Raw genomic sequence first — 19,928 nt, forward strand, 5'->3', positions numbered from 1 at the left:
CTAATCATTAACGCACCTTATTTTACATAACCTTATTCTACCTCTATTATGACATGAATTAAGACTTTTCCTGCATACGGTGCTTAATATTGACTAATAAAGGGCTAGTATGCTACTTATATGCATGCTATTAAGCACCTAGCAAACGGTGAATATGTGTTCTCTAATCTAAAGTGTTACCAAATGTTCCAGCAAATATATAAAAGGTCCAAGAAAGCAGACCGAGAAGGAGAGAAACTGCACCAAACTGCAGCGACGAAAAAACAATAAACAGCTACAAGTTTTGGCTCCCGATAAATAAAGCCTGTGTGTGTGTGCTAATGCTGAGGCAGCTTAGCCAACCATCGGGGCTAAAAATAGCCTCCCTCCCTATGCATTACATCACTGAGGGAACGGGGCATTGGCTGCTGTCTGCTCGCCAGACGATCCATCCAGTCTCGTGTCCAAAACACTCTACCCACACTTCTCCTCCTCCCATCTTTTTCCCTCATCTCCCCCTCCTCCTCCTCCTCCTCCTCCTCCTCCTCCTCCTCCTTACATCACCTCCTCCTCCTCCTCCTCCTCCCCCTCTTCTCTCTAACAGCTACCGGTCTGATCTAGCTGGCTCCAGCCGCAGCCTGCACCCTGCCTGGGTGTTTCCTTTAACGCCTTTGTTCAGAGACACAGAGAAGGTAAAGATAAATAAAGAGAAAAAGAGAGAAACATGCGATTGTCGCTCGTGTCGTAACCGAGGTGGTGAATTTCCATCGAAGCAGCTTCTGTCCGACCTCTTACGACCATCGATCACAGCATCGGAAAACTTCAGCCTCTTCTGATCACCTCATAACAAAGACACCACATATATATATATATATATATATATATATATACACACATATATATATATAAGTACATTTACTACAGTAGGAGAGGCTTTAAAGCAACAGTGTGTGTGTACGTTGCAGACGTGCAGGAATCATCAACATGCAGCAGGAGTGTTGTTTATGCGCTGATGCACACGGGGGAAGTTACACTGGAACAGGTCACGTGACGCCGGGCTGGAAGCTGGGTTAGTGGGCCACAGTGTGTGTGTGTGTGTGTGTGTGTGTGTGTGTAGAAATAAAAGTGGTACAATATTCGCTGACAAGACACGTACAAAAATAAGTGACGACTTCTTTGAAATCAGGAAAATCACAAAACCTGAAAAAGTATTTCCCATATGTAGCTATATATTATTGTTTTCATGCGCAGATTAATAATCTGTCCACGTCACTTTGTATCTTTGAACACATGCATGTAGTTATTACAGCTGAAGCTTTAGCGTAATTATCCATCAACATAAATGACTATTTACTCACTAAAATAATGCAAATACTGAAATATTAGGCTGGTTGACACTGAATAATTTCACTTAAAATACCACAATATTCATCTTTTCACCAGTCAGAGGAAACGTGATGTTTTAAACTTGCTTAATCCACAGTTACTTAAACACACAAACTGTAAATTAAGCTCAACACATTGCTTAAGTGTATATTAACTGCTCTACTAGGTTAGATAAATAAGAGTATTTCTTAAAATTAGATCTGCAACAACAATAACAAGTATTTTCTTAATGAATCAAGTACTCGTTTGGTCCATAAAATGTGAATATGTGGATCAATATGTGTCCTAAACCTGGAAATGATGATGGTGTTGAATCCACACACAGTTTTAATGATTTCTTTGAGAATATATTATCAGAAAGTTTGATTTAATTACATAAAAAGACTCAGATTAACTATTTTGATAATAATTAATGGAATTACAGCCCGTCTTAAAGTCTATCGTACATATTTCACAGTGTCTAACATCAGAATAGTTGCCACATTTATTGACAGAAACTATTTCAAGTGTTTATTTTTTAAAATGCATGTCACTCTGCTTTAAGGTCATACCACAGGGAGTAAAGTTCACAGGTGTTTGGAGTTGAACCTCTTTGCTGAGTCGGCTGTTTGCAAATAAACACCCGCCCACAGTTTGCCGTGTTTCACATCCAAACAACCACAACACTGCGTTTTTGACCATCTGCATCACGCACACGCTGCAGTGCAGTCAGAACCTGTTTATGTGCTGGGAATCTCTGATATTCCCACAATAAATGACTAGTTTAAGAGCTTTTATTATAGTTATAGTGCAGTTGTACCGTTTTAAACTTAAAGGGATTAAAGAAGGTTATGAGTAATCAATTTTGATTCTTTGTTCTTTTACGACATAAAGTTCTCTTTTATAATAATGTAAACAAAGCCAAATCACTGCATAGATTAGGATTAAGTTCGCCATTAGTCGAATTTGATAATTAACCCTTTAATGCCGAGCGTATCGCAGACGTCACGTTTCCTTTATCGTATTTACGCATTAGTTTGTGCTGTCGGAAAAATTCCAACTGTTTCTGAAAGCTGAAAAAGTTGCACGTTAAAGCAAATGTGCGGTTATTACGGTCATTTTACTAGCGCTGTTGCAGGAAGCCAGAGAATGGGCATCTTTGTTGCCATAAATGTCCATTTTTAGGCAACAAATGTTACTTTAAATATGTTTTATACTGTTCAAATATTCAAGTTTAACATGCAAAATCACTGCAGTGTTTTGTTTTTCGCGAATTTAACATGCAGTCAATTGTAAATAACTGCCAGACATTTGAATATTCTGGAAAAACGGGCAAAAAAAACTTAGTTACAGGACGCTTTCTGGCCCTTTTATCAATAAAATAAGGAATAAAACACAAAGGTTTAAAGGTTTAAGAGGGGTTTCTTAATAAGTGAAAGAAGCTTTCTTATTTTTCAGCTTCTTAAATGTGATTATTTTCTGGTTTCTTTGCTCCATTTGACAAAGAAGGGTTTGGAACACACTAAAATCAACATTTTTCAACATTTCATGGACCAAACAAGTCCCTGACAGATGAATTGATGATAAAAAATAGTAATTAGATGTGATTGTTGTGGTTTTAGTGCATGTTCTGCATGTCCTGCCGCATCTCTGACTCTGCTCATGCAACAAACATGCACACAGAGCAGAGCTGCTGCTGCTGCTGCCGCCTCCTCCACACAGACACAGTAACCTCCTACATGCAAACACATTTAGCTCTCGTCCAACAGGCCTTCGTCGGCTCTTTCCGCTCATTCGCGCGCCGCTCCAAACGGCCACTGTCGTCCTGCAAAAGCTGCTGCAAAAGCTGCAGCTGCTTTCCATCACAACAGGGGCCACTTTGGAGAGCGGGCCTCTCGAATTTCCTTCCTCAACATCTGGTGTTGAAGCGAAGCCCGTCTGGAGGCCAGACACACAGACGAGGCTCTGCGCCGCACGGCACGAGACACATGTGTGCACACGGAAACTGAACGCAGCTGCGCGGGGTCAGCTCCCTGAACACAAACACACTCTCCGAGTTCCTCTACCACAAAACTAACATATACTGTGTGTGTGTGTGCGCTTCAGTGCATACATGATGTGGGTGTGCGCTGATCCACCAATGGAAATCCATGGTCTTGGTCTTCCCACGTGCAATATATTCAGGAAATGATCAGGTCTGTAGGTACATGTCTAATCATATTGATTGAGAATCCCAGCAGTCTCATTCACTGCTGTGCAGACTGGCCGTCATCGATCCAGTTAAAGATTCTGCGACTGACCCGCAGCAGCAGTTTAAATGTCCATTCACACACATGCTGGTCTCACACTCTTTATGTGGACACCCTCTTTATAGACTTAACCCCTTACCTGAACCTTACGCATCACAACTAAGTACCCAACCCTAACTTTTGACCTAACCCTAACCCTAAAACCAGGTCTTAATCTTCCAAAAAAACCTGTTAAAGTTATGTGGATCAGGCAGAAATGTCCTCACTAAGATAGGTTTGTTTGACAATTGGTCCACACAACTTATGCAACACGTACACACTCAAACGCTGGTTCCGATGTCTTCAGAGGACATTGCATTGACTTACATTCATTCATTTCCTGGACACTTACTCCCAACCTTAACCATAATTACTACTGTCCTAATCCTAATCCTGACCTCAGCCTAGCTTTAAAACATCTTAAAATGATGTCATTTACATTATGGGGACAACAAGTACAACGCAAGTGTGTAAACAGATTCAGGTCCCCACAACATAAGGAATACCAGCCACACACGCACTCACACACTGGTTCCCATGTCTTCATAGGACTTACATTCATTTCCTGGACACTTACTCCAACCTTAAGCATAATTACTACCGTCCTGATCCTAATCCTGACCCTAAAATTAACCTAACCATCTAAAACTGTAGTAAAAAAGACAAAAAGTCCCCATAATGTACCGACCGCGTAAACAGATTTATGTCCCCACAACATAATGAATACAAACACCACACACACACACAGTGTTCATTGTCCCCCCACAGTCAAATGTGGACTTAATCAGAGACACTGCTGTGCTCTCATGTCTCCGTTTTCCTCTCGTAATCGACCGCCTATTTCTTTCTGTACTGAAATTAGACTAAAGTAGCACAATTATGCCGCGAGGACTTTGAATCGGCTCAATATAGCCGTAATGGAGCTGTAAACTGTTGCAGCGTTTCTTTCTTTTTCTTTTAAATCGTTAAATCTAAGCTCTGCTCACACAGTGGTCAGCGTTGTTGTTGCCTCACAGCTCAAAGGTCACCGCCTTGGATCCCCGGGTTTTTTTTTTTTTTTTTGTCCCTGTGTTTGGAGTTGGAACACACACCGAGTGGGGATTTGGTGAAGTGGACGCTCGTACGTGTGTGATCGTGAATGATTGACACCCACGTGGAGGATAAAGCTGTGAGAAAATGAATGATCTGCTCGTTCAGATTCTCCAAACTCATTCAGAAAAAAATCAGACTGGACGACTTATTCCTACGCTCCTAAACTAAACTGAGTCCCATCACAGACAGAAGACGAGCTCGGAGGAGTCATTGACCAGCAGCCACTTCATTCACTTCTGCCGTTGAACTTGGTTCTAACTGTGGAGCTACAGTGCCCCCTACAGGTCAGAATGTTGAGGAGCTGAAGGCCCCAGGCTCTGTGTGTGTGTGTGCGTGTACATTTGTATGTGTTTTATAACTGTGACGACCAGGAGCCACATTTGCCGGTTTTTATAATATGGTTTTATAACATTTATTGATTTACTTCTCTGTTTCCACCATTTCCTGTTCCAGATTAAAGGATTATTCATCTTTTCACCAGTCAGAGGAAACGCGATGTTTGAAACTTGCTTAATCCACAGTTACTTAAACACACAAACTGTAAATTAAGCTCAACACAAACACCGGTATTGACACACTGTCAACACCGACTGTGCCGAGAACCAGTCGAGGACGTGCAGTCGCTCTCACTTATGACACTGGCTGCCAACAGGGGGAAAACAGAAGGGGAAAGCTCATTGTTCAAATGAGTCTCTAAAGTAACGCTAAACTCTAAAAACAGAGGCACACATACGCAGTACACAGGTACGCTGGTTATTTGTAGTGCTGCTCTTATTGTTTAATAAACAGACCGCTCCATTTTGACTGTAGGCGCGCTAACGGCGCTAAAGGAGCTAACGCAGCTAACGGAGCTAACGGAGCTAACTGGTAAACGATGCCCGGTCTCCGGTGCCGCGTCACATAAACATAACGTAGCGCACGTCTTTTTCCGAAAACAGTCGTCACGAAAACGCGTTAACGTAGATAGCGGTTAACGCCGTTAAAGTTGGGGAAAAGCCCTATATTTCCAAAATCCCTATGTTCCAAAAGGCTTATGTCCCCACAACTTTAAAGGACCTTTATCAGGTTTAAAACCTGGTTTTAGGGTTAGGGTTTATGTTAGCGTTAAGGCTAGGCACTAAGTTGTGATGGTTAAGGTTAGTAAGTAGTAAGGGGCTAGCTTACTTGTATTTGTTATGGTCTCGTCAGGACCAGTAGTCCTCATGGAGACCAAAACTTGGTCTTGTACTTGGAATTAGCCTTCGGGCATGTATTTGCAATAAATGTAATACATAAGACTTTCGGAACATAGGGATTTCGGAACATAGGTGTGTAGATATCAACTACCACAGGAGTAGATTAGTATTAGGTGTGCTAATAGTTTTTCTTTCTGTCTCTGCTAGCGTAGAGTGTCCGAATCCCAGCCCGGGTCACAAAAACAGCAGCGCAATCAACTGAATTGGCCTGATCGGCACATTTCGGTGTTAGGAATGTGTCAAACGTGTTCAAATGCACACACTTTCGGCTCTTGTATACAGCAACGAATGTCCACACACCAGTTCCAAGAAAGAAAAAAACCTCTTAATCACCAACCCAGGTGAAGTCTGGAGACAATAACTGAAAATAATCTCGGTCAGTAAGCAACGACCGACGACCTCAAGCGCTCTAGAGTTCGGCCGTGTTTTCACTTTTGCAAACCTCCAAGGTTCACTCCACTCCACACACACACACACAAAGGTCTGCCAAGACAAGCTGTCAAACTCCAAAAATAGAGCAGGGGACTTTGACAAGTGAAGGCTCCCACTTTGTTTATCACACACACACACACACACACACAATGTCATCAACCCGGCGACGGACAACCCGGATGACTCCACAGAATCAGGTAAAAGGTGGCCGTCTCTCCGTGTGTGTGTGTGTGTGTGTGTGTGTGTGTGGGGTTCAGTAACGGGCCGACGACAATGGCCATTGTTGCATGTTAACAGTTACATATTCCTCTTTGTGACAGTACATGTGACCTTGGAAACCAAAATAATCTATTGCCTGTCGCGATAGAATGAGATTACGAGGAAGCTAGCGACCGCAAATAGCAGAAAATTGCCACGAGTGATCTTACTCATCTGTTAATTGCATTATCTCTAGTGTAGCGGAGAGTCAGCAGCACCATTTTTATCCACGGCAGGATTTTCTGTTTGCCGTGTGTCGCGTCTCGCTCTCACGGCTACGTGACAAGGTAGCTGGAAACGGGAGGAAAGTTCATGGAAACGTATCTGGGGTCGGCAGCTGTTACGACAACAGGACATTTGGCGAAAATGAGAGTGCAACTTCCAGAGTCCGCAAAAGGTCAGAGTCTGCAGCAGCAGCAGCAGCAGATGATTAGAAAAATGAATTCCTGCCTAAATGGCACATTCTGAAAAAGTGCACGGTCATAAATTAATCACAACCACACATGCACACACACTGATTTCAATGAATATTATAAAAGAGCAAAGATGGTACGTAACGTTTCATATTAGGGGTCAATAGTGTACCAAGAAAACCAAATAAGGATTCAAGGATGGGTCGATTCCTTCTGTGTGTGCCACGATGTAATCCAGGCAAGAATAATGTCAGACCACGTTAGTAGAAAAGTAACCTGACTGACTCATGAATAAGTGCTCGTACGACTACACGACTATGACTAAATGTGTCATTAAAAGTGCTCCACACTTGAAGACGACTTCATATCCTGAGGAGAATGGGGAGATAAAGTAAACACAGTAAGCTCTGTGAAGCAGTTTGAGACAAATAGAAGGTCACATACTATATTATGACATTTTAGTTCTCTTTTAATTTAGTATTTTTACAGCATAAAGTAAGGCTGAAATAGATGACGATGTCAGAAAAATCCTGAACTACTGTGTGTTGAGTTCTGACAGACATTCCAGCGGGCGATTTAAGTGTCTGTTAACAGTTTTGTAAAATGTCAAAAAAATATAGTCAGTGGTGAAACTGATGAGTCGTACAGGATTGTAGTGTACTTTACACCATTTCATCACTTGGCGTGTGAAGCAACACCAAAAACAACTGAAGAGTCAATAACGTTCACTAGTAGCAGGTATGGAACATTGACGGTCCAGCGTTTCCATCGAGTGTAACCGTACGTATTATTTTTTGCGTTTCTATTAGGAATAGTCCCTAAATAACCAGCATGAACTGTTCCATTTTTGGCACCCTTTCCTTGGGGTACAAGAGTATAATGGTACGGTACGGTCAGTAAGGTTTCTTTAACGTCTGCGGTCCATTCTCATACAAAGCTAGGTATCTCAAAAAAAGAGCTGCTAGGTGTCCTCCTTTGTTGTCTGATGTCGTTGTTCGCACCAGTCCGACATCACACTACGTTCCTCGCCAACACAACCAACGGGCAAAGCCAATAACGCAAACGCCTACCAAGTAAATATACTGTTCTTAGCCAAAACGCTTGACCCAAGGCTTTACCATTACAGTCCGTACACTACTGTACCAAACACAGCTTAATTTGTAGCTTTGTTCGTCAATTCAGTTTGCTGTAGAAACACGGGATGTTGCTGAGATGAGAAGATGGTGGCCCGTGTAATGCAAGGCCCCGTCTAAAGTATATGAAAGGCTCGTCTGCGTAGATTCACATTCACGGAGGTCGGTTCTCCAAATTCAGATTCAATAAATCAGTAGCAGTAACTGGACATGGAATCCACTGAGGATACATTCCGGGGCTGAACTATGCTTTCAGAACTGGAGAAACCTCTGGGATAAGAGGGGAAATGTCTTCAAGAAATCCCCAAAATGTCCAATTCCTCCTGATGAAATGACTTTAAGAGACGTTTAATGTTAGTTACTCACACTTATTATTACTCTTTCCCTGCTTTACGCGTTCTCATTTCGTACACTCGTGAGAACAAGCACTGAAAATGAAAATGATCGGCCCATTCCAGCGGACAAAAATACTGTGTCTGTTTATCGGCTTAATGATTGATGGGCACGATGGAAACTGATAAACTTCCTCAGGAACTGCAGAATTGCTCACTTTATTTACAGTACGAAGCCCCGTGTTGATCTTACAGTTTTCAGAAGATGACGGGGTAAGGTCTTGAATTCATACTTCCCTTTATCCCAGAGAGCGTGCACGCTTGTCCAAAAACCTGGACCCCACCCCAACCTCCACCCACCTCCACATACACTCATGCTGACGAATCTTGACGGCAATCACACCACTTCTTTATTCTCCTCTGAGACAGGAAGTGACAAAGGCGACCGGGTGGTGTGGGGGGGTGTATGAGGGGTGTGTGTGTGAAAGGTTGTGTTTATGTGTGCGTGCGTGTGTACACGGATGCCCGTGTGTGTTTGCCATTGTGGTTTGAGGAGCAGATTTCTGAATGCTGGAACCAGTCCCAGAGCTAACAGGAAATCCTCTATAACCAGAACTAAGAATCACTTAAACACCCTGATACTGGAATAAAACCCTGGGAGGACTGGGGTCAACGTGTGTGTGGGTATTGGCTGTTTGGGACATGAAGGAACATTTTATTACAGTGGATATACATGTGTTAATATAATGTTAGATGGAGATCAGCAAATATAGCTGTATTCTGAGTGCTGTTATTCTGAGAGACAACAGATGGGCTGCGGGAGACTTTACTCTAGTAAAGCGAGAAAATAATGACGTTATTCTTTTCTGGGAGAGAGAACAAGTTTCTCAGTACAAGCCCTAAGGGAAGATTGATAATGTTCAACTATCGTCATGGTTTCTGCCATAATAGTCCAAAATCGAGGAGCCAGACACAAGAAATGGATGCGTGACCATCTGTGAGGTTAGCTAACATGATAAACGTCCAGTTTAAGTAAAGCCGAGTAGTACAAGAACTGTATAATTGGAATAGCGCCGTAACTATCACCTGTGAAACAAGCTAGCATGAGGATGGGCATGGACCAAGCCCAACTTGATGAAACCCAAAAGTCTAGATAAGAACAGACTGCAGTTAATCAGTCAAACTATCACCTAGACAAACTAGCATAATTGATGTGAACCCACCCAAAAGGCCAGCTAAAGCCTGTAGCTAAAGTTAGCCAAAATACCACCTGTGAGATAAGCTAGCATGAGGATGGATTGTTCATGAGACGCAAAAGTCAACAGCTAAAGTTAGCCTTTACTTCACACTGCTTCTTTTACAGTTAATTGCACTTTCTGTCACTGTCACATTAAGTCAGTTGTACTTTATCATAGTACTTTATAGTACTATGATTTATAGTACATAGCACACTACATTTTTACCCATGGACAAGTTGCTATGCGTGCGAGCAAAATACCACGCAGAGCCTCATTATCGATTTCAAACCTCTGATTTAAGTGGAACACACTGTATTTTTTGATGCAAAACTTTAGCGTGGGTCAATGATTTGTAATGAATTTTCACAGTTTTTAAATCTGGAGAGTGGATAGAGCACAACCCGCCAGCGATTAGCCCGCATTAGGTTTATTTTTACGCATGTGAAGTCGAATTACTCGGAAGAATAACAACACTGAGGGAAAACCACTTCACTAAAAACATTTATCCGTCTACAGTCGACGTTTGGAGTGCAGACACAAGTGATCTGTCTCCTGGAGACGGAAACAAAACAACATGAATAACATGAATATTCACGTCACGGAGTACAATGCTGCATTATTGCATTAGCGGCCATGTATAGCTGTAGTCCACATGACGCACAACACAAATATATGTGCACTGACACAGGCTATAGTGATATATTAGTGGAGAGTGAATTAAGTTTTATGTCCATTTTCAGCCACATGAGGTGGATCCAGATATGAACGTGCAGCCTGGGCAGGTTCACTTACACAGTACATATGCACTGGGTAAATTTCCACTCTGCACAGACAATCTTCAGTTGTCTTGCTGAGGGGAGGATGGACTGATGGCCAGAGCCAGACGCTGTCCCACACGCAAACACACCGTTTGTCACGGTTTGTAGAAAATGCATTGTAAAGGTATATTTTCAGAAGCTTTAGAAAACCAAAAACTGAGATGGACCTGCAAGGGCCAACAACGGGGAGATGAATTCATGGATTTTCATGGATTTTTCCCCCCCCCATGCACATATATATTATACTGTTCTCACTAATCCAGTGCCTGTGGGACAACAGAGATGAGTTTTGTTTTGACAGAAACGAATGTGAAGGAGGAGACGGCAGACACACTGAAACTAACAATTTCATCATGTTATTATTGTAATCTTGCAAATGTTCTTTTACTTTTAATTTATGCTTCACCTCATTGTCGTTGGTGGTGTTAGACGTAGAATGCCTTAAGTATCCTGAGGTGTGGGACATATTTTGACAGCCAGACGGATTAAGACATTAGGATTAGTTCCTTTAAATTTCCTAAATTCAACCCCCGAGCTTCTAATCTTTCCAGCTTTGTATAGTATAAGATATGATTTGACTTCTTTTCTGTGCAACTGTGTTACGTTACACAAAGACATCGGTCGTCACCACAGAGCTGGACCTGACAGTTTGAATCAGGGGTGTCAAACTACTTTTCACTGAGGGTCACATCAGCATAATGGTTACTCTCAAGGGGCCAGATGTAACTGTCATACAGAATAAATGTAACCAAATATAATGTAAAATAAAGGTAACTACTCTGTAATATATCACTAAATAACTTACTGTATTTATTATGTATTCAATTTCACTCGTTGCATGATGCACAATGATACACTCCGAACGCAATCGCCATGCATTGTGGGAAATGTAGTTTGTGGTCAACGCACGCCTTAAAGCAGCATAGATCTATTTTAACACAGATTTTAAGACCAATTAATCACTCGCGGGCCACATAAAATGAGGTGGCGGGCCACATCTGGCCCCCGGGCCTTGAGTTTGACACGTGTGGTTTAGATAAATTGATGGTGAGGCAGGAACAAGGCTTTGAGCCACAAAGTAATAAGTACGTCACTTCCATCAAAGACGCAGAATCCTTTTGCCGTCTTGATACTGGATTTCAAATGCTTTGCCTCAAAGCAGGCCTTTCGAGCCTCTCTTGAGTTTAACAGTAGTAAACAAACACGACTTAAATGAAATAAATTAGTGCTTCACTTTGGGAAAATACAAAGAACCCTGTTCCTTTGGAAGACAAAAAAAACATCACTAATAGTGAAACGCGTGACAGAATAACGCCTAAATGGAGCCCGTGGTGGGATTGTTTTGGTAATTTGTCACACAATTCAACCCTCGTCGAAGCAGCTGTTTGGACACAAACAAACAAGCAGTCCGATCTCAGATTTAGGGACGGAAAAACACACGGCAGAGCTGAGACGATGACGTCAAATGGTCTATTTTCATTCCGCACATCCTGCACCGGGAGTGCAATCATCATCTCCAAATGACATCTTAATGCCGGGCATAAGCACACGCTGCTCAACTTTCAACGTTTGTGAACGCGGAATCCAAGCGGGCCTCCGTCAAACTGGCCTTTGACGAGAAAGCCAAAGAGATCTACATCACAATCTCAGACACGTGCAAAACCGAAGGGGGGTGAAAAAAAAAGAAGGCCTCGAACATCAACAAAGGAAACAGAACAGGACGGAATTTTCCACCCAGAACAGTCTAAGGTTCAGGGGCTCTGTCCGGGCCATAAACCGGCCGAGCCCGAGGTGGTTCGTCCCCGACGACGGTCTGCTTTAGTAGGGGTTCGTGTTTGTCAACTGAGGAGAGGGGACACCAGTGGAAAATTACCAGTCCCGCACTCATTCATGCACACACGCGCGGCGGGGTCTAACGGCTAATGTGACAGCTTGCGTTTTTTTAATGGGCGAGGGTGCGGGGGGCATGGTTGCGTTGTCAGGACGCGCCACGGGCCCGCAAACTACTGCAAATTTCCACGAACATAGCGGCGACATGTCTGCTGGTTCAGTCAGATTGGGTAAGTGTGTATGCGTGTGTGTGTTAAAAATATTGAATATAAACTAATATAAATGCTCTTTTCTGTCTCTGTTATTAATTATACACAGTGAGAGTGTTACTGCGTGTGGGCAACTGAGATGGATGCCTCTATCATAGTTTCCAAAGGTTCTCTATCCATCTGCATTTGAGTCCATAGAGAGAGAGAGAGGGAATGTGAGGGGAATACTGAGGTCTCTGCCTTCATTAGCATTGATTTGTGTGTCTTTGCGTTCACTGTGGTTGATATACTGAAGCACTATAGAACAGGAAAAAAGGGTTCACAGCAAACAGAAATGAAAAATTACCTGCGTTCCGAGGCAGCTCACCATCATGTGAGTGAGCAGTTTGGCAGTGAACATGGGGAAACGGGAACACAGCACGTGCGATATGATGGCCAACGCGAAGCCTGTGAGAAGACATGAAAGACTCTTTTATTATTAGTAATAATACATATTTTTTATAAATATTCACAGGAATTAGCAGTGGCTATTTAGGAATACAGGCGAAACTGTACCACAAAGAAAGGCCCGAGTGTCTGAACAAATGCTGCAGTTAATATGCGCCATATACTCAAAAATGTCTTCCAGTTTCCCCTTTTCAAAGATAATTACAGACTATTGCCATCTGCTGGTAACGATAGACTCACACGTATGCATCGTTTTAACGTTTGACGGTGCGCGGACCTGACACTTGGTCCTAGATCTAGCTAATAGTGACTAGTAGAGCAGCGTTTGCCATGGCTATCCCTGTCGTACCTATGTTCCCCGGGTCCTATGTTCCCCGTTTTCCCAAAAAAGGTCCTATGTTCCCCACTTTGTATGTGACAAGGGAACATGGGACCCTTTTTTTTAAAAAAAAGGGTAGGGTTAGGGTTAGGGTTAGAGAAAGGGTCCTATGTTCCCCGGTCACATACAAAGCGGGGAACATAGGACCCGGGGAACATAGATACGGTCCCCCATGTAGCAAGAGTTGCTAATGTTGCTAAAGTGATGGTGATTTGAAGTGCGTGCACTTTAAAGGTCAAAAACACCGAACAACAGAGAGAACAACCTTGTCCGAGTTGAACTTTTCTCAACTTCTGACCCGTACAAAAGGAAGCAACGGGCGCACAATGCAGCTCAGCGCTCAGAACACGGCTCCATTCAAAGTGAACAGGAAGCATTTTAGTTGACACTTCCACCGCACGCATGTGATTCAGATGGAATTAAAAGCGTCTTCCTCTCAGGCAAGCGCCGAACGTACTGTACGTGCTTGGTTGATAATCCGCAAAGTACGGAAGTGCTGACGCTAATCCGAGGCAGCGGCACATCTGGTCGTCGTTCCGGACCGACCGTCAGGGTTGTGCGCTTTGTACTTTTGTACCTGAGATGCAGATAAACCCAGAGGCATAGAACGCTTCGTTGTAGGAGGCGAGGGTGATGAACTCCGCGTAGGCCGTGTAGACGGACAAGTGGGAGCAGGCACATTCCACATAGTTCCCGGCCTCTTTCACGACCCTGCAGTACGGACCGTCTGATGACCAGCTGTGAAGACGAAGAGATAAGACACTGTTATTTTGACACAGGTGAGGAAAATAGTATTTTTACTGAATTGCTAGGTGTGAAAACAGCCTTGAAGTTGTTGTTGTGGAGGCCGTGAAGTAACCACAGGTGTGGTGTATAAATAGCTTTGTTTATGAACTTGAACCTTGTGACAAAAGCAAAGAGAAGAGTTTAAGTCTTACTTATCATATACTGTATTTTGCCAACATGTTCTTAGCACTGCTTTCCTTTGTGCTCAGTTCAGTTCAATCACTTTATTACTTTACTCGAGCACCGTTCATACAGTCTTTCCACTGCATTTTAGACCCGATTTTTTACCCGATCATATTTAAAGCTCATTTGGATCTGGTATACGAAGCTATGCAGGCAGCTCGCATATCCTCAAGTGGGGAAGTGTTATCTGCTCAAGAGATGAGGATCTAAAGAAGTGAAAGGAAGTCATGTTTTTACTGTCAGGGCCAACTGACGTACAGTACCTGAAGAGATAAAGCTCACAGAACCAGTTCTTAGACACTTGCCTTCATGTGATGTCATCATTTTTTAGCGTTTATATGATTATAAAATATTATTTTTGCCATTGCATTGTCTTGTTTCTGTCCTTGAGTATGTCCCTTTTTATGCTTTGCACTTATTTTAAAAGAGCTTCATGAATAAAATCCTGACTTTTTATCACTCTTCCAGATCTGTGAAGTATTGCTGTTACCATATAAAAGTGTTATTGACTTTAAAGATTCTTACTCCAACACACTGCGTATTAACAGTGTGTTAGAGAGTAAGAATAAACACAGGTGTGTCTGTGCTGTGAGTTACCTGGCAGTCGTCTGGTTCCACAGCAGACACAGAGAGCGGCCGGGTTTGACCTGCTGACCCGGGCTGTGGATGCGATACACCACCTCACTACCGTCCTCCAGGGGTCGTGACCTTGTGTCCGCGAGGCTGACGGAAAATACCTGGAAACAGAAGAGCAGAGTTCAGCTGTGGGGGGTTTTTATGAAACGACAAATGTGGAGTTTGTGTTGAGGCAACACTGCCACCTGCAGGTTGCTAATGAAATACTGGATTAAAATGATTTTTTTTTTTTTTTTTTGACAAATTAAAAGACAAGTCATTATAAAATTAGAAATTAAAAGGCGAGATTAATCAGTAGCATGACGAAGGAAATAATGTGAAGTTATTGTCTTCAAACTTAAATTTAAAGTAATTTTGGCTTTGTTTATCATGAATTAATCAATCAAATCCGTAAACGATTATAAAAAAGTGCGGGTTTTCAGTTTATTATGTTCACCGTTCTTTAATTTGACTGCAACACAGTGATATTTAGAGTGAGTTTGTATCAAGAGCTTGTTGAACAGGCTGATTCATCAAAGGTCATGTTGTTTTCCCATGTTTGGATACGCTTATGTAATAGTTTGTTTTTAGCTTTGGACATTATTATTTGCACAGTTTTGAAATCTTTGAAGCTGTGAGTGTTTTTGTTTCATGACGAGTGGAGTTATTCGTTTCTCCAGAATCGCTATTGTACGGCTCTTTTTGTGTGTTTCTATATAAACATCACAGTAAAATCTGAAGTGTTTGTTCCAGTAAGTGAAGAAAAAAACTCTACCTTTCCATTTAGAGCACTGGCTGTGTCATTGCTGACAAACCAGTGCTCGGTTCTAAACTCGGTGAGTTGAATCTGACTGAGGTTTCCACAGTCGGCCGTCAGTCCTGCAGGTACCGGCAACAGCGAATCCGGAAGCTGGAAGAAATCGCCGTTGCGGCCCCTGAATTTGTAGCCGTTGATCTGCGTCGGGTACCACCGGAAGGCCGAGATGGTCATGTGTGGACATGTTTCCAGGACGGCGCCCCTGCTGGAGACATCGCGCAAAAAGAAGCCAATTTATCATTCTGTCAAAGACGACAGACGAGGAGATGTTGAAATTTGAACGAGGGGGGGACATCGACACTCACATCTCACACTCGCTGCGTGCGAGCAGGGAGAAAGCGAATCGCTCGGCCACGTCAGCGAGGTAGCCGAGGCCTCGGGTGTCGGCTCGGCCGGGGTCGGCCAGAGCGCACAGCAGCTCGCCGGTTAGATTGCGGCCGCGCTCGTGCAAAGGCGTCGTCTCGGCTTCTTCGAGCACCTGAGTCAGCACAGAGACAAAGACAGAGCGATGGAGCGAGTGAGAGAATCAGCAGAAATCTGTCGCTGACAAACACCTGATATGGTGACTCTAAAAAAGGCAAAAAGGGAAGATGATTTTCAGCTTTATAAATAGTAATGATCAATTTTGATTGACAGACATTTCAATATGAAGATATCACAAGAACCCCTGACATACGGTAATTATTCTTATTACCAAGCTAGTGCCTGGATATATTTATGTCGTATATAATGATAATAATAATATATATGATTATCATCCAATCAAATCCAACTTTATTTATAAAGCACTTTAAAAACAACAACAGCTGAAACGGATGGATGGATATTTGCTTCTTTAGAACAACTAAATATAAATAAATATATAATAAAAAAATAAATATTAATAAATAAATGAATGAATGGATGAATAAATGAATGAATAAATGAATTAAAATATAAATAAATAAATACATGAATGGATGAATGAATAAATGAATTACTAAATAAATAAATGAATGAATGAATGAATTAATTAAAATATAAATAAATAAATACATGAATGAATGACTAAATAAATAAATAAATAAATACATTAATTAATAAAAAAAACATAAATAAATACATACATACATAGATGAATAATGAATTAAAAAAAAAAAAAAAATAATGAATGAATGAATGAATTATTATTACCTTCTCCAGAGCTTCTAGCACAGCGGTCATCTGCTCACGCGTCAGAGCTTCACTGACTTTCCCGATCAGCTCTTGCAACGCCTGGTTCAAAACATCCGGGCGTAGCGGCTGATGCAGCTGCTCCAGTACGACCCACACAGCTGCGCTCGCCGCGTTCGACACCACCGTCACGTTCGCCAGCCCGTACCGAGGGTGCACTCTGGCGCCCCCCGTGGCGTTGTAGAGCTCCACCTGGAAGCGCTTCGGCGGCGGTGACGACGACGAGGAGGCGAGGTCAGGCGTGAGGTAAACGTCCAGCGACGCGTTGCGGCGACCCACGTCGAAGGTTATACGACCTTGCTGTTCGGGGAAGTCGACGCCTGCTTTGGCAGCGTGGATTACAAAAGGACCCAGAACCTGTTTTCTGTCAAGCTCCTGGAGAGGAGAAACAAAACAAAGACATTTTTGTGGTGAATGTTAATTAAAGTGAAGTTATTATTGTAATCAACATTATTTTGCATCAAAAGGATGAGAAGTCAGTTCGTTAATTGTAATAAGAGCCGGATCAAGGAAACCTGGACCATCTCTATAGTATCGCTGCTATAGACCTGGACTGCTGGGGGAATTCCTGTGGTGCAAACACTCACACTCATGACTTCATTACATGTCATTAACCATGTTCTTTCTCTCCCTAGTTTGTGTCTTTCCTTCCTTTCCCCTCTCTCTCTCCCTCTGTATCCTCATCTTGCAGGCTGCAGGATCCAGATCCAGTTTCAAGGCTATTATCCTTATTATTATCATTCATATCATATCATCACCAATTACACTATAATTATTTCTATATTTAATCATTTTATAGCTATGAGCATATTTCAAATTGCACTCTGCGATAAGGACGTTTGAGTTCTCACGAGTAAAATAAACTTTTACTCTCCTTATTCTTGCATCACGTTGAAGCTCTGAAGCTTGAAAGCAGATCACCTGGCCCTCGAGTCATTGTGAGGGTTTTTTTTTTTTTTTTTGATTCTCAGTGAAGTGAGTAAGAGACACTTTCTCACTTTGATCTCCAATATCAAAAAGCATAGTGTGCCAGCGGACATACAGTATAATGCCCCCCGGAGCTGGACGAAAAGCCAAGTTATGATTCATCTCAATACCTCAAAGAAAAGCTAGAGTGGCCATGAGATGAGATGAGAGAGGTTTGGTGTCAGTGATGCATGACTTTTGTTCAAATATACATACAGACAATATCACTGTTAAATAAGACTGTTCATATTGAATAAGGACAAAGCCGCAGGTCGTCGGTCGCGGGGGATTTTTCCATCTATATATAATGACAGTGTTGTTGTGAAACAGCCTGATTAGATCAGCTCCTGCTCAAACTCATGACAACAAAAAGCAGGTCAGACGCACAGATAAACATCAGTGGTTGCTATGGAGGTCACGACTAATGGTGTTATGTGTGTGTGTGTGTGTGTGTGTGTGTGATGGGGGAGGAAATCTAATTTTAGCGACTAAATGGTTATGAACGCCCATGGACTTAATGGTAAATATTATTCCCGGTTATTCAGAATGACAGCTCAGAGAAAACCATCTGTGTTTCGATTATTAATCAATTACTAAATGAATCGTCAACTATTTTGATAATCGATTTGAAGCGTTTTTCATGATTAAAAACAAGATTTCTGATTCTTTTAGCTTCTTAAATGTGAATATTTTCTTCGTTCCTTTGCTCCACATAACAAAGAAATCATTAAACGTGAATAATTTTGGTTTGTGGACAAAACAAGACATTCGAAAAAGATCCTTCTCAAATTGTATGGTCCAAACGATTAACCGAGAAAATAATCGACAGATTGATCGATGGCGAAAATAAGCTCTATTCGTGTGTGTGTGTAACTAAACTCACCAGAACGCGGTATTGCACAGACATGGTTGAACCGGTGCTCGCCTGCCTGACGACCTGCAGGCTGAGTTTCGTGGTCGTCAGCGTGGCGACAGGAAGTCTGTGGCCCGGGGCGAAGTAGACGACGCCCCGCGGGTCGTCGCTCTCCGCCAAAGTGACGTTGGCGAAGCGAACGGTCGTGTTGATGGCGGCTCCAGCCCCGACCTGATAGATCTCCACCAAGAACCACGTCTGGGACTCGGGCTCCTACGGCAACGAAGAGGAACATCCATTACTATGTTGTTTTATCTTGTTTTCATGTGTGAAAAAACAGAGAGCTTATTTGAAGATGTCACATATGGATGTACATGTACTATATACGGTATACACGCAATTGCTTTACTGCAAATAGGGAAATGTTAAAATGATAAAAACTAAGAACAGCAGTGGCTGCATTTCTCTCACCTCATCCTCCAGGACCTCCAGAGTAAAAGCACATATAATCTCTCCTCTCCTGCACACCACAGTTCCTGAAGTGTGCAACAGCTGCGTGGTCAGATTCACTCCGTTGTTGGCTAGAGTCGGAGTTGCCCCGCTGAACGTGGCTCTCCAAAACACCTGCACGTTCTCGAACGCTCTGAGCGTAAGAAGAAAGAGAGCAAAAATTAGAAATAAACAACGTGGTTGCAGAGATAGAATATTCAATTATTTCCAGGTTTTCTTATTATTACCTGTTTTCTTGCCTCTGCAGGAAGAGAACGGCCGTTCTGTTCTGTGAATCTTCATCCAGCACTTGGCCCGTCAAAGAATCCAAACTAAATCCTATAATACCGTTATGGAAGTCACTTCCTGGTGTGGACAGAGGGAGAGAAGGAAATAATAAATACCTTTGCAATCAGTCCTATCTGAGCAATAATCTCTGAAATAATCTGCTGAAAACAACAGATGGAGACTAAACAAGAGGCATTAGCAAAAAACAGATGATTAGAACCTAAAGAAACTAGGATAAAATGAGTGATATGAAAGTATATATAGCAATAAA

At 42.4% G+C, this 19,928-nt stretch overlaps 1 protein-coding gene across 1 annotated transcript in view; it reads right to left on the minus strand.

The window, feature by feature from the left end:
• adgrv1 (adhesion G protein-coupled receptor V1) overlaps positions 1–19,928 on the minus strand; it is a gene marked incomplete at both ends in the record, with an annotated part of 129,106 nt that overhangs the window by 41,533 nt on the left and 67,645 nt on the right. The window contains 9 exons of the mRNA XM_083905111.1: positions 12,969–13,069; positions 14,026–14,186; positions 15,015–15,154; positions 15,808–16,054; positions 16,155–16,327; positions 17,023–17,436; positions 18,911–19,153; positions 19,352–19,523; positions 19,618–19,735. Of these exons, the coding sequence (XP_083761237.1) occupies positions 12,969–13,069; positions 14,026–14,186; positions 15,015–15,154; positions 15,808–16,054; positions 16,155–16,327; positions 17,023–17,436; positions 18,911–19,153; positions 19,352–19,523; positions 19,618–19,735 (1,769 nt within the window). The remainder of the gene's footprint in view (positions 1–12,968; positions 13,070–14,025; positions 14,187–15,014; positions 15,155–15,807; positions 16,055–16,154; positions 16,328–17,022; positions 17,437–18,910; positions 19,154–19,351; positions 19,524–19,617; positions 19,736–19,928) is intronic.

Source organism: Microchirus variegatus (genome assembly GCF_963457635.1).
Source record: "Microchirus variegatus genome assembly, chromosome: 18".
Classification (NCBI taxonomy): domain Eukaryota; kingdom Metazoa; phylum Chordata; class Actinopteri; order Pleuronectiformes; family Soleidae; genus Microchirus; species Microchirus variegatus.